Source organism: Monodelphis domestica, chromosome 1 (genome assembly GCF_027887165.1).
Source record: "Monodelphis domestica isolate mMonDom1 chromosome 1, mMonDom1.pri, whole genome shotgun sequence".
Classification (NCBI taxonomy): domain Eukaryota; kingdom Metazoa; phylum Chordata; class Mammalia; order Didelphimorphia; family Didelphidae; genus Monodelphis; species Monodelphis domestica.
The window spans coordinates 263672583-263687274 of record NC_077227.1 but is presented as its reverse complement, the minus strand read 5'-3'; the positions used below and the strand labels follow the sequence as shown (position 1 = coordinate 263687274).

Genomic DNA, 14692 nt, shown 5'->3' with positions numbered 1-14692 from the left:
TTTTCAGCTTCTGCTGACAGCTAGGGAAGATCTGACATCAGGACTCAACCTGACCAATTAGCACAGCAGAGAAGAAGTCTCTTAAGGACAGAAAAGCCCAAACCCACAGATCCAGCACATAATGAGAGGAGCAAGACTACAGGCAACTACAGGGAGGCAAAGAAGGGGCAAATGTGAGCAAACAACAGAAAAAGAAAAAAGAAATTACAATCGACAGCTTCTGTCCAGGCAATGAACAAAGAGCAAATGAAACAGAGGAGGATTGAGGAACACCAAGCAAAACACAGAAACTCCAGCAAATTGGACACAGGCTTTGGAAGAACTCAAAATACAATTCAAAACACAATTAAGAGAAGCTGAAGACAAAGAATGAAAAAATTGAGGAAAATGTTAAACACCTCATCCACAAAACAGAAGATTTAGAAAACAAGTCCAGGAGAGACAACTTAAGAATCATTGGTCTACCAGAAGACCATGACAAAAGAAAAAGCCTGGACATCATTCTACAGGAAATTATCCAAGAAAACTGCCCCAACATTCTAGAGCAAGAGGGAAAAGTGGAGATTGAAAGAATTCACAGATTACCTCCTGTACTTAATCCCCAATTTACAACACCCAGGAATATTTTAACCAAATTCAAGAAGAATCCCTGAGTCTTCAAATACCCTTTCAATTTGGTCATCTTAATGCCTTTGTGCCTATTTTCCCCCATACTTGGAATATTCTTCTTTACTCAACCTCCCTGCCTGTCCAAATCCTATCCATCATTCAAGGACCAACTTGAAGTTTTTTCATTCATGGATAATTCCCAGACTATACCCTGGAACTCTCTGTTTGATAAATTCAGAAAACTATGCCACTCTCTACCATTATTTTCAAGAAATTGTAGATCATTTATTCCTTCATGAGGAAGTGCCAACTTTATATCCACACCTTGTTTTGATCCCATATTAAATTTTCTCTTGCCCTCTTCATTAGCTATGGCTTATATGGCTTTTGGCACCAAAAACAAATCCATCTTCAAATATCAGTGAGCCATCATTCTACATATTCCAGAGATTATATTTGCTTAAGGTTTACTCAAGGGAAATTCAAAAAAGGAGTTCCAGAAATGTTTTAAGTAATAACACTATTTCTAGAATATGAATATAGCCTTCCAAAGTAACTGCTTTGAAGAAGACATCTTTTTTTTAATCTCTTATGCCAGCTTTAAAATTAGCCAACTTATTCTAGCAGCGCTTCATATTGTTATTTAACACTTGTTAACTGGTTAGCTTTTCATTAGTTTAAGTCTTTTGTCCCAACTAGATTATAATCTTCTTGAAGACAAAGATCTCCTCTCATACCTATTTATCCCTCTCCCTGAGAACCTAACACAATGCCTTACACACAGAAATTGCTCAGTATATTAATGAGAAGAAGGTTACATTGTGGGTCAAAGAATGTTACTAGTACAGAGGTTATAGTAGTGTAACAGAAAAAACATGGGATAGAGTGGGGGATTAAGTAAAGGAAATGAGTGCTAGAGATTAAAGGATCACTAGAGGGCAGTGAGTCTGGAGAAGGACATTATATATATGAATCTATAATGTTCTAGGTTCTATTGGGGGCAGAGATAAACCATATGCACACACAAAAAAAAGTTGTTTGAAAAAATCTACTTACTACTGATGAAAAAATATTGTTTCATGATTGACTTTAATGTATGTTTTTCTACCTTATAGTGTGCTAAAGGCCATTATGGAAGGAAAGTGGATAACAGATCAGTTGGTGAGTTATGGAAAATTTGTAACAAAAATTTTATTTTAATAAAATACTTTAAAATGTTTATTATTTAATTTTCATGTTTCTTTAATTTGAATTAAGACTTTTCTTTTCTTAAAAATAAATCAGATTAGACCCTACATACTCAGTTAATTTTTCTACAAATTTTTCTACCTCTTTTATCTCTGAATTTTTTCTCATCTATTTGAATACTTAGTTAAAAAACGGAAAACAAAACCAAAAACTTCACATTACTTCTTGAATACAGTTTATTACAAAATTTTACTCCTAGGACTATATTTTAAGCTTCCTTTCAAATGTTATTCTACCATCAGTAGAGAAAGTGTCTTTCTATCCTTAATAGAAAGAGGCAACTTGAAGGGTTTAGTGTTACATTCCCCTACTTTTTTGCTACATAACTCCTTATAACTAATAGATTGTTTTAAAAAAAATGCATTATGGAAAAAGTTGACATTTTTGCTATTACTCGTTGTTAACAGGAGATTACATTTTAAAGTGTAAGATACTTTTTGATGCAGAATTGTCTTTTAAGTCTGTTTTAATGAATCTCTAATTGTTCATGTCTATAAGTAGATGGAGCTTTTTGATTAAGAGGGTTAGCAGTTCAGCTGTAGTAAAGCTTATTTGCTTTAGAATAGCTGGGAGAGTTGTACACTTCACAGAAATACTACAACCAGTTGAAATTTGTTCCATTTTGAGGGCTTGTTCCATTTTGGGAAATGTACTTTACTTCATTTTGGGAAAGTTATCTTAATCTCGTTATTTAAAGAATAATAAGCACTTCCAAATTTAAAAGAATTTGGGGTTTTCTCTTGAGATTTTTAGTCACATGACATTTATTAATCATAAAACTTGAACTTCTCAAATATTTATTATGTGTTATTTTTCAGAGATGGAAAATAATGTCCTGTAAATTGAGAATTGAACAGCTGAAACAAACAATATGTAAAGGAAATGAAGAAATGACAAGAAGTAAGGATTATGACCCTGATAATTATATCAAAATTGACTTGATATTAAGAAACAAATTCAAGTGGTATATTCTCCTTCCTTTTTTCGTAAAGTGTTTTGCCTATTGGGATATTGTGATCAAACTGATTGTAATGACAATGAGTTGGATTGCAAAGGACCATAAAGTTCTCCTTGTCCAACTCATACCTGATTCAAAATCACCTCAACGATATCTCTCAGCAGTGGTGTGTAAAGAAAATTAAGAAATAACAAGAAGTACCATTTTGATTCCTGTAATTACATCAAAATGGACTTGATGTTAAGGGACAAATTCAAGTGAGATATATATGTATGTACACACACACACACACACACACATCCTATTTCCTTCTCTTTTTTGTTGGGGGAGGTAGAGTGTCATCAGAAATTTTAATGTAAGTAGTCAGAATTACAACTTAAAAATAATTACAGAGGATTATCTAATGAGATGTTGCTTTTTGGGATTTAAAAATGGCTTTACAGTTATGCTCCTTCTGTTGGCCCTCCATTTGATTTGGGAGCAAATCTGGTCAAGTGACAAAAAGTCATGGCCTATGCTCATAATAGATGATCATGTATTTTATGACAGTTTTTTGCCATAATTTGTTAGTCCTTGCAAACAAACTCCATGAATTTTTATCACTTAGATTATTACTTAGATTTTTAAATTATTATTTAAAGGTCAGTATTTGATTCCACAGAACATGGGAGAGAATTTAAAGATTGTCTACTCAGGTCAAGCTTGGGTAACCATTTGTCAGGGATATTGTAGACAAGTCTTCTTTCAGGTAGCAATTGAATTAGATAATCTCTCAAGTATCTCCCAACTGTGAAATTCTGTGATTCTATAAAAAGTTTTTATAAAGTAGGATTGTTCTTCATAATGAAGGGTTTAGAAGAAAATTTCAAAGGTCTTTAAAGCATACCATATGTGGTAATCACAGTGTGATCCATTTCAGTTTTATTTCTATACCTCATGGGTACAAATTGCTGAACACTCTTCCTCTTTTGTTGCTTGATATTTGCTAGTGATTCATAACATATATATATATATAGTTCTGTAGAATGTGACTACAATGAAGTCTTGATCTCTTACAAGTTAAGGTTTTATAAAGCACATCTACATAGACTGTACATAGAAGAGAAGAAGCTAAAAGATCTAAAATTATGGTCGTTATGAGGCTAGTGGGTTAGGGAAATTGTTTCAACTTGAAGTTTTCATTGCTGTAGAGAACTTCCAGTGAGGAAACACCCTCCACCATGCAAAATGGAATTCTGCAACTTAGTCTTAGAAAGTTGCCTACAACACCAAGATAAAGTAACCTGTATAATGTCCCCTGGGCACTTTGACATCATGTATCAAAGTATGATTTGAACCCAAGTCTTTATAATAAAGACTAGCTTTTTGTCCACTTCTGAGCATTGGATAGATTAAAGGTATTTATCAATTTGTATTGTGAAGAAAAGACAAGACTATATATAGAGACAGCATTAAGACTGGATAAGTATTAGCACACAGAAAAATAAAAATATAACAGAATCATGAAGGTAGTTCCTTTGATATTAGGATGACCCGCTATATTAAACTAAGTTATGACAAGAAATCAAAATGTCATTATTGGAATGATGACTAGAGAAAGTGGATTGAAGAATAGGGTAAAGTTAAACTCATAAAAATAAATTAGATACCTTTAAAAGCAATAGAATAAAATAAGAACAGAAAGTCATAGCATTTGGAGAGCCCTAACTTGAATAGAAACATTGTTGACAAGCCGTAGGGAGGTATAAAAGTAATTCAGTTGAAACAACATTTAAGTGCATACTGTGTGCAAGGCAATCAGAAATCTGACTTCAACTAAAAATGAGAGTTCAGTGATTATCTAATAGGAGAGGTGATTTTCATTCAGTATATATTTTTTTTAATCTTGCTTTCTAATTCAAGGAATTTTACTAGGCAGTTTGATGGAAAGTCTTACCTCCAATTCCTACGACCATTTATTTTTCTTTAACCCAGTGTAGGACATTATATGAATCCTGATTCTCTTGTCTGATATTTAACAATTCTAGTTTGGTAATCTGAAAATTTGGTCAGCAGGATATTAAATTTAAAGTCTGTAATTAAAATGGCAAAAAATAGGGCCAAGACAACTCCAGGTCTTCTATCTAAGACTTCCCTCCCAGGTTGATGCTTCCTCATTATTGACTTCTTTTCAGGCCTGGTTAAATCTATCCAATTGTATATCTACTTAACTGTACTATATAATCTAGCTTCCACCTTGTCCACAAGGGATAGCATGGGAAACTTTGTTAAATAACTTGGCTAATCACCTAACATATAAATTTATTATCCTTGTGCAAAAAAAAAAAGAAAGTTAAACTTTTTCTTAATGAATCTATGCTGCCTATGTTATTGCCACTTCCCTTTGAAATGTTCACAAACTGGCTTTTCAATAATGCCTTTTAAAATTTGAAATTCACTCTTCCCTTTTTGAAAAACCAAGACATTTGCCCATCTTTACACCTATGGCTTTTCTCTCATTTTCTGTTCTTTCAGATATCCCTTATAGTAACTCATCAATAATACCTGTCAGTTTTTTACTACCTTTGGAACTAGTTTTCTAGTCTCAATGAAAGTGAAAATGAATTAATGAAAGTCATCTAAATCCTCTAGTTTTCTCCTCTTTATTTTGTTTTTTACTACTTATGTTCTGTCTTGTGCAGGCTAAATATAATTCCACTTAATAGAGTAAATAGAAGCAAAATAAAGAGTTAAATGGTCCTTCCTTCTCATTATCTTCCATTGCTTCCCCACTCCGCAATGAAAGAATCCTTTTTCTTGTCTTTAAAAGTCATCATTTACCCTTCTATCAGTCCTCCTTAAGTTGCTTTTCCAGAGTTATGCCATACATTTATTTATATTGTCATCTCATTACATTTGTGTTTCTATTTTCAGTGCATATTTTTTAAAAATCCCTTTTGTTTACACGAGTCTCTTTAGATGATTCCCCTTTTTCTTTCTCATCAGAATTGTTTCTATTTACATAATTGTGAGCTTTCCATCTCCTTTGGCTAACTTGCTCCCTGGCATTTTGTACCCTGGGCTGCTTTGATGCTTTCTCTTAATTTCTTTGAAATAACTATGTTTTCCTCAAATCTAGGGTATACACCAGACTTTTCCCAGCTTTTCTCTTCTCTATGACAAATTCTAAGATAGAGGAGTAATGTCTATCCAAGATTTCTATGATTTCTGCTTCAGCAACCTATGCTATCTTATTGGTCAGAAGCATTGCAGTGGCTGTCATTGGTTTTCCCATCTTTTGAAGTTAAAGGCAAGCAAGAATTAATCGACTTCTCTGTTTTTGGTAGAGAAAGGTCCAGCACATGTTCTAATAATTTAAATGCTCCACTTGTCCTCTGTTCCCAGTCTGTTCTGTTTCCTAAAATTAATAGTAGTTTTCTTCTTTGCTTCAAGGAGTGTCATATATTTCTGCAATTATGACTAGTCCTGTTGTTCCTCTGTTGATCCTCTTTCAGATATTCTCTACCATACTTCTTTCTAGTTCCTAAACTTCCTTATTTGAGAATACCTTTTGAATAGATGAAACTACTTCTTATTCTCTCCCCATCCCCACCCTCTTTTAGCTATTCTTTTCCTCTTGATTAAGACATAACCTAAAACCTTATTCCAGTCATGAGGACCCAATTCTAAGTGATACCTGTGAAGTCAAATATAACTCAAGCTGAGATTTCTTATTAATAACCTTGTTTATTACCCACATTTTGTTCATTTGTGTATAGACATCTAAGGCCATGGACATTTTTTCTGACTCTTGCCTTAAACTTTGTCTTCTCTAAATTACTGATACTCTCTTATTGCTAGACTTCATTCTTAGTTATAGTTTGTACTTTATGATATCCAACACAATAGATATGTATTGGTACTTTTTTCATTCCTTCTATATTTTCATAATTAAAATCTTGCCCTAGTTACCAAATCTCCAGACAAATAGTGTCCCAAAAGTCTTAGTACAGTTTTAAACTTTAATAACTTTAGAACTATAACTGCTATAAACTTACCCCCAAAATATACTTTTAAAAAATTTATTTAGTTTTGTGAAATTTGAATGATAATTTTTTTTAACCCTTTCCTTCCTCATTGGAATTAGTACTAAGCATTGGTTCCAAGGCAGAAGAGTGGTATGGGGTAGTCAATGGGGGTTAAGTCACTTCCCCAGGGTCACAGCTAGTCAGTGTCCAAGGCCAGATTTGAACCTAGAACCTCCTATCTCTAGGCCTTGCTCTCAATCCACTGAGCTACTCAGCTGCCCCTGATGAATTTTTAATTTAACAAGATAGGGCACCCGCTAATTATGCAACAGTTTCTAGATATTTTCTCAGACCAGTAGATTGTTAGAGAAGGTCCTATTATGTGGCCTGATTTATAGTCTTTTTCTTTCAAGATTATGTAAAAATGGTTGTGAATGCATCAAATCACATTCTTTTTTTTTTTAAGATTCTATGATGTAAACACATATTCAGAGTTTCAAAATTAACTGGAATGATTTATAGCGTATAACAGTGGATTCATTGAATTTTAATAAGAAACACCAATACTTTGAAATTATAAATAATTAGTGCTTTTATATTTTGGTTTTTTAAAGTTTATTCCACTTATACTTCTGATTTTTATTAATATTTAGTTATTCTGAAAATATTAATGATTTATTCTGGAAAGACTTACATGAGCTGATCTAATGTGAGGTTAGCAGAACCAGAAGAACATTGTATACAGTGACAGCAATATTTTTTGACAAACAACTGTGAATGAGATAATTATTCTTAGCAATGCAGTGATCCAAAAAATCCCATAGACTTTTGATGAAAAATGCTATCTGCCCTCCAAGAAAGAACTAATGGAGTCTAAGAACAGACTGAAACAGACTATATTTCACTTTCTTTCTACTTCTTTTATTTGTTTGAGATCTCTTCTGCAAAATGATTTCTATGGAAAAATATTTTATATGATTGCACATACAAAATTTACGTCAGATTGTTTATCATCTCAGGGATGGGGAAGGGGTGTAAGGAAGAGAGAATTTAGAACTCAAAACTTAAGAAATAAATGTTAAATATTGTTTTTATAAGTAATTAGAGAAAAAAAGTATTTTTTTAAAAGATTACTATTTCATTAAGACTTCTGGCATAACCTGTATATTTTTAACCATTTTAGTGTTTGTTGTTGATATTCTTTGATCTCTTGACAGTCTATGGTATTCTCTGTTTCATGAGGCATTGACTTTTCTTTCTCTTAAGTATTGAAGAGATTTGTGTATTATCTTTGAGAATTTCCTACTCATCTTTTTTTAGTTTGGAAATTGATTGATCTCCTTGTATTCTGAGCTTTTATTGAAAATTTTCCTCTTGAAATTTTTGGTGTTTAAACCTTTCATTCATGTTCCCCCATCTGTCCCTTTCTGGCCATCTCTAATCCTTTTTGTTCTTGGTATGTAAAGTTGTCTCAGACTCCTAGCATTGTAAGACATAGCTTATCAAACTTTCCTGAACACCTTCTGAAAGAAAATAACTGACCTCAAATGAGTTTCAGGCCCTTTAGAAGTATAAGTGTTAGAAATTTACACAAAAACCTTATTTGAAAATTTACATAAATTTTGGGATTCCAAACCCTTTTTCTTCAGGTCCAATATATCCACCCATTCTAGTATCCCTTCCCAATTCTTCCTTTAACTCCCTTCTTTACTCTTCCTAATTGAGCTAAACTCTTTTTTTTAGGGTTAGACTGGAGAAAGAATGTTCTAGACAGAATTTCTGTAGTCTTGGACTGGTTTTTATCAAAAGGTATCATGTTTTAAGCACCCTTCTTCCACTACTAAGTGTGGTGAGGTAGAATCAGCATCACCACCCTTAGGTTGAGGATGGTACTATTTGTGACAAAATCTATGTAGCAGAAAGGAAAATTGTAACAAATTTCAGGATATTTGCTCATACTTCCTAAATACATGACCTGAGAGAACAGCAGACCTCTCCACTGGCGATAGCAGATTGACAAATAGCTGCCTCATTATTCACAACAGAGTAGTTGCAAACTAGTTGTCCCTGTGTGTCTTTTCTTCCTTTGACCCTTCCTAGATGACTTCTCACCTGATATTACCTATAAAGCTACATCAGTCAACAAACATTTATTAATTATGTACCTTACTTTTTTCTAGGCACTGTGCGAAGTTCTGAGAATACAAAACTAAAAGTAAAATAGTCTTTGCCCTCAAGGAACTTAAGTTCTAGAAAGCACAAGTTTTAACTTGTTAAGAGGGTTCAAATTATCTCTCCTTTCCTCCACTTCCCCTACCCCCTAGCTTCATATCTATTAGCTCAAAGAGGTCTTTAGTCTTTTCCCTTTTTCCTCATCATTGTATTCTTCCAGACTTCAGCTTTGTGATCTAAGTAGGAGTACCCTTTGCTTCATCAAATGTTTTCTTTGTTTTTCTTGAAATACTACTTCTGCCTTAATAAACAATTGCTCTCCCTAATTACCTGGAGAATTTACAGGTATTCTTACATCCCTTTCCCTTTTATCTTTAAAAGGTAATTTTTGCAACATTTTGTATATCTTCAGTCAGCAAACATTTATTAAACACTCACCCTATGTGACACGTGTTAGACTTTTAGCATACCAAGACAAAAAAACAAAAATCATCCTATTAAGGAACCCAACAGCTTTCACTTCATTTCAGAGTTGTGTGGTATTATGGTGTTGTTTTCTTTTAAATACTGCAGCAAATATCTTTCTGCATGCCTTGAACAAATGGTTTCCCACCCCCAAATGTTCCATGCCTGGAATATATTTATCACTTCCATAATTCATTGCCACCTCCTTCCAACATGAGATTTTTCATGATCCTCCTAGATTATTTTTTTCTAGTAATATTTCATTGCATTTTTTTAATCAAATGAATATAGAAATAATTTTTAACAATAATATTCTGACATTTTGCAATCTAGATTCCCTCCCCCCCCTCTCCCTGAGGTGGTAAGTAATCTGACATAGGTTCTGCATGTGCTGTCATGTAATACATCTTTCCATATTTGTCACATTGTAAAAGAAGATTACTAGACTAGAGTCAAGAAGAATTGCATTCAAGAGTTGCCTTTTGATTGTCGCAATGACAAAGTAAGAAGAAATACTCACAGCCAGACAGTTACCCTCCAGATGACCACAGGAAAACAAAACACTCCTCAAAACAAATACTGGAATAGCAAAACCAGTAGAAGAAAGAGTGAAGAAGTGGAGAGACAAGGAGGACTCATCTTACTGGAATACAGAGAAAGAGCACTGAACAAGGGAAAACAGTTAGCCCAGTCCAGTATCAATAGGGGAAGAGAGAAACCAACTCAATACAAAGTAGACAACAGTGAGAGGACAATGGCCCCAAAGAGTCTAGCAAAATCAGAGGCCAGGTACAACCTAGCATGGGGGAAGAATTCAGCCCAATAAGATCTAACCTCAACATTATTGGGCAAAACTCAAGTCAACCCAACTGAACTGAATTGCTGCAAACCTCCACATAGCTAGCCTATCAGGCCACCTCTGCAGAGTAATCAAGATGGGACCAAGACAGCTGAGCCAACCTCAGGCACATTACAGGTATGGAACCATACTCCTTCCACCCCAGGAATGGAGCTACACTTCAGCATATAGAGAAAGTCAAGGGGAAAAAATAACCCCAAAATGAGCAACAGAAAAAAATGCAGTGCTAGAAAAATATCTCAACAAGAGAGAATAACCAAAATATAAGCTCAGATGAGAACAGCAATACAAAAGTGAAAAAGTGAAGTCTCAAAGGAAAATGTGACATGATATTCCACCAAAAATGAACTTCTGGAAGAGTTCCAGAAAAGGATATAAAAAATCAGAAAAGGAGATGATAGAAAAACTCAACAGTCTAGAATAAAAACTTACTGAAGAAAATAGTTTCCTTAAAAAAGGAAATACAAAGCTTCAAAAAAGATGGCTACCTAAAAATTAGAATTGGACTAATGGAAGTTAATGTCTTTATAAGACAATAGGAAGTAATTAAATTGAAAAGAATGAAAAAAAAAACGGGGCAGCTGGATAGCTCAGTGGATTGAGAACCAGTCCTAGAGACAGGAGGTCCTAGGTTCAAATCTGGCCTCAGACACTTCCCAGCTGTGTGACCCTGGGCAAGTCACTTGACCCCCATTGCCTAGCCCTTACCACTCTTCTGCCTTGGAGCCAATACACAGTATTGACTCCAAGACAGAAGGTAAGGGTTTAAAAAAAGAAAAAAAACAGAAGAAAATCTGAAATCTCTCTTTGGAAAAAAGAACAACTGATCTGGAAGATAGACCCAAGAGAGATAATCGAAGAATCACTGGATTGCCTGAAAGTCATGATCAAAAAAAGAACTTAGACACCATATTGCAAGAAATTATCCGGGAAAACTGGCTTGATGTTCTTGAACAAGATGGGGAAATAGAAATTGAAAGAATCTATTCATTACCTCTTGCAAGAAATCTCAAATTTTAAAATCCCAGGACTGTTATAGCCAAATTCCAGAAATCACAAGCCAAGGAGAATTTTCTATAAGCAGTCAGGGGGAAAAAACCTCAAATATTGTGGGACCACAATTAGGATTACACAAGACCTAGTAGCTATATTAAAGGATTGGAAGGCATGGAACATATATTCTATAAGGCCAAGATCTAAGCCTATAACCAAAAATTAGGTACCCAACAATACCAAGCATAATATTCCAGGGGGGAAAGTGAATATTTAGTGAAATTGAAGACTTCCAGTCATTCCTGCTCTGAAATGACCGGAGCTAAAAAGAAAATGTATAATCATCTTCAACACAAGATAATAAGGATAAAAGGGTAAACAGGGAAAAATTCAAGGTAATCAGTAGGGTTAAATTAATCACATACCTGCATGGGAAAGTGATCAGTAGGATACTGAAGATTTCTATGGTACAAGAGATACTTAAAATACTTAATGTATTTAAGGTAATTAATGAAAATAATGGGATTCAACTGATTCATTTCTTGTATGGGAAAGTGATCCTAGAATACTTGAGATACTTATAGTACATAAAGGTATTTAAGATACTTTAAGGTAATCAAGGGAAACAATGGGGTATTATATTACTAATAAGAAGGTGGTAACTAAGATGCTATATGTGTGTGTATATATATTATTCATACATGTATATGTATATATATATATATATGATATTTAAAGTACCTTAGATATCTAAAGTAAAGTAAAGGGATACTTAGGGTACTGAAGATACTTAAGAACTTTATCTCTATTAGGGCAATAAATAGGAGCATATATGGACAGAAAGCAAAGAGTAAGTTTAATGTGATGGGATGCTATTTCTCCCCCATAAATAACCCCCAACAGACCACCACCCCCCAAAAAAATCAAGAGGTAAAAGAGAAAAATACTGAGAAAAGAGAAAGGGAGAGAAAGTTAGGAGTAAATTGTCTCACATGAGGAGGCAAGTAAGAATCAGTAGAGTGGAAGGGAAGATGAAGAAGTGGTGGGCAATGTTTGAAACTCTCAGCAGAATTGGTACAAAATGGGAATAGTATCCACACTTAGGTTTAGAAACCTATCTTACCCAATAGGCAATTAAGAAGGGGAAGGGAACCAAAAAGGAGCTGGCCTGAGGGACAGACGAGAGAGGAGGAATTTGGGGAGTCAGGTAAATAGAAGCAAAAATATTTGTGATTAGAAAAAGGCAGAAAAGAGAGAAAGAGAAGGATAAACAGGGGAAATAAGATGGAAGAAAACACACCATAATCATCACTGTGAATGGGGTGAATTCACCTATAAAATGGAAGAGGATAGTAGAGTGGATTAAAAGCAAGAATCCTACAATATACTATCTACAAGAAAACACATATTGCACATGCTAGAAAAAACTCATGAAGGAAACGAAGTAGAAAATGGCATGTTTCAATCTGTATTCAGATTCTGTCAGTTTCTTCCATGATAATATATGGTATTTTTCATCATGAGTCCCTTGGAATTATCTTTGATCCTCGCATTGTCTTTCAGTTGACTATTCTACAATATTGCTGTTCCCATGTACATTCTCCTTGTTATGCTCACTTTTTTACATCACTTCATTTTAAGTTTTCCTAAGTTTTTCTGATCTTGTCTTGTTCATCAGTTCTTGTGGCACAATAGTATTCCATTACAACCATACACCACAACTTGTTCAATCATTCCCCAATTGATGGACACCCTGTTTTCAGTCCTTTGACCCCATGAAAAGAATTGCTATACATATTTTTGTATAAATAGGTCTGTTTCCCCATTTTTATCTAATAGACCTAATAGCAGTATTGCTAGGTCCAAGAGTATACACAGTTTTAGAACTCTTTGGGCATAGTTCCAAATTGCTCTCCAGAATGGTTGTATCGGTTTAACAGTACTACCAGCAGTGTTTTAGTGTCCCAAATTTCCCACATCCCCTCCAACAATTTTTTATTTTCCTGTTTTGTCATATAAGCCAATCTGATGGATAAGAGGGTACCTCGAAGTTGTTTTAATTTGCATTTCTCTAATCAGTAGTGATATGGAACATTTTTTCATATGACTAAATATATTTTAACTTATTCAAAGAACTGTCTGTTGACATCCTTTGACCATTTATCAATTGTGCAATTAGTTGTATTCTTACAAATTTTAGTTCTCTGTAAATTTGAGAAATGAGGCCTTCGTCAGCAACATTTTCTATAAGAAAAATTTCCCAGTTGTTTCTCTTCTTAACTTGGTTGCATTTATTTTGTTTGTGCAAAAATTCCTAACGTAATGTAGTCTAAATTATTCAATTTATATCTTGTTGGCTCTGTGTTCCCCTAATTTGTTTATGGTGTCCCCCTTTATTTCTGAATCATGTATTGTTTTCCAATTTTCCCAGCAGTTTTTGTCAGGTAGTGTGGCAAAAATTTATCACACCAGTACTAAACTCCAAGCTAAATAGATTTATTATTGAGAGGGGACCAATCTCACAATAAAGCTGGACTTTCTGGTCAATGGCAAGACCAAAGACCCCCGAGCCTTAAGAGATAGCCTTTTTTATAGAAAGAAATTTTATGACATAGGGACAAAGTGATAGTTAAAAATTAAAATAGAATAGATGTACATATCTTTCACATAGGGCAGTCCTAACCAATGATGCAAGTACTGAATAAGCTGGAAAGTACAAAAATAATGTGGTATCAGTAGTAGCCTATGTCTGGTGTTATGGTTGACCTTTTCAAGGCCTCTGCAATAAGGGGTTGGAGGCTGATTGTTTTTCTGCTAACAACTATTATGAAATATCATAAGTCAGCAGTTGAATGACTGATATTTCAACCCAAAAGCAGGCCTCCACCTCCTTCCTGACTGTTCTAAGCTTGCACCCAAAGCAGACTTCTACCTCCCTACTGACTGTCCTGAGCTTACACACAGCAGGGTGTGGCAGGCTTAGTAGAAACTTGGGGTACAGGCTTAAGGTCAAAGTATCTTTCAGCAAAGCTATATATTTTCTTAGCAAACTATATTATTTAATTATTGACTCAAAAACTAATGATTGTGTTATAAAAATAATCATAAAGGCTAATGCTTATTATAATCATGAAAGAGGATGGGGGTTTCACACTTACAGTAGTAAGTTCTTCTTCCAAAAGCTTTGTGCCTTGGATTTATCAAACACTAAGTCACTATGGTCATTTACTACTGTGGATTGAATCTAATCCATTGATGATTACTGCAGTATAATACATTTTGAGATCTGGTATGGCTATGCCATCTTCCTTCATAGTTTTTTCCATTAATTTATTTGATATTCTTGACCTTTTTTTGTTATTCCGAATGAATTTTGTTATT

The 14692-nt window shown here is 34.2% G+C and overlaps 1 protein-coding gene across 1 annotated transcript in view; it reads left to right on the top strand.

Moving 5' to 3' along the window:
- Positions 1–14692, top strand: part of ATG14 (autophagy related 14) — a 79639-nt gene that overhangs the window by 36331 nt on the left and 28616 nt on the right. The window contains exons 3-4 of the mRNA XM_001368883.3: positions 1725–1770; positions 2676–2757. Coding sequence (XP_001368920.1) covers positions 1725–1770; positions 2676–2757 — 128 coding nt within the window. The remainder of the gene's footprint in view (positions 1–1724; positions 1771–2675; positions 2758–14692) is intronic.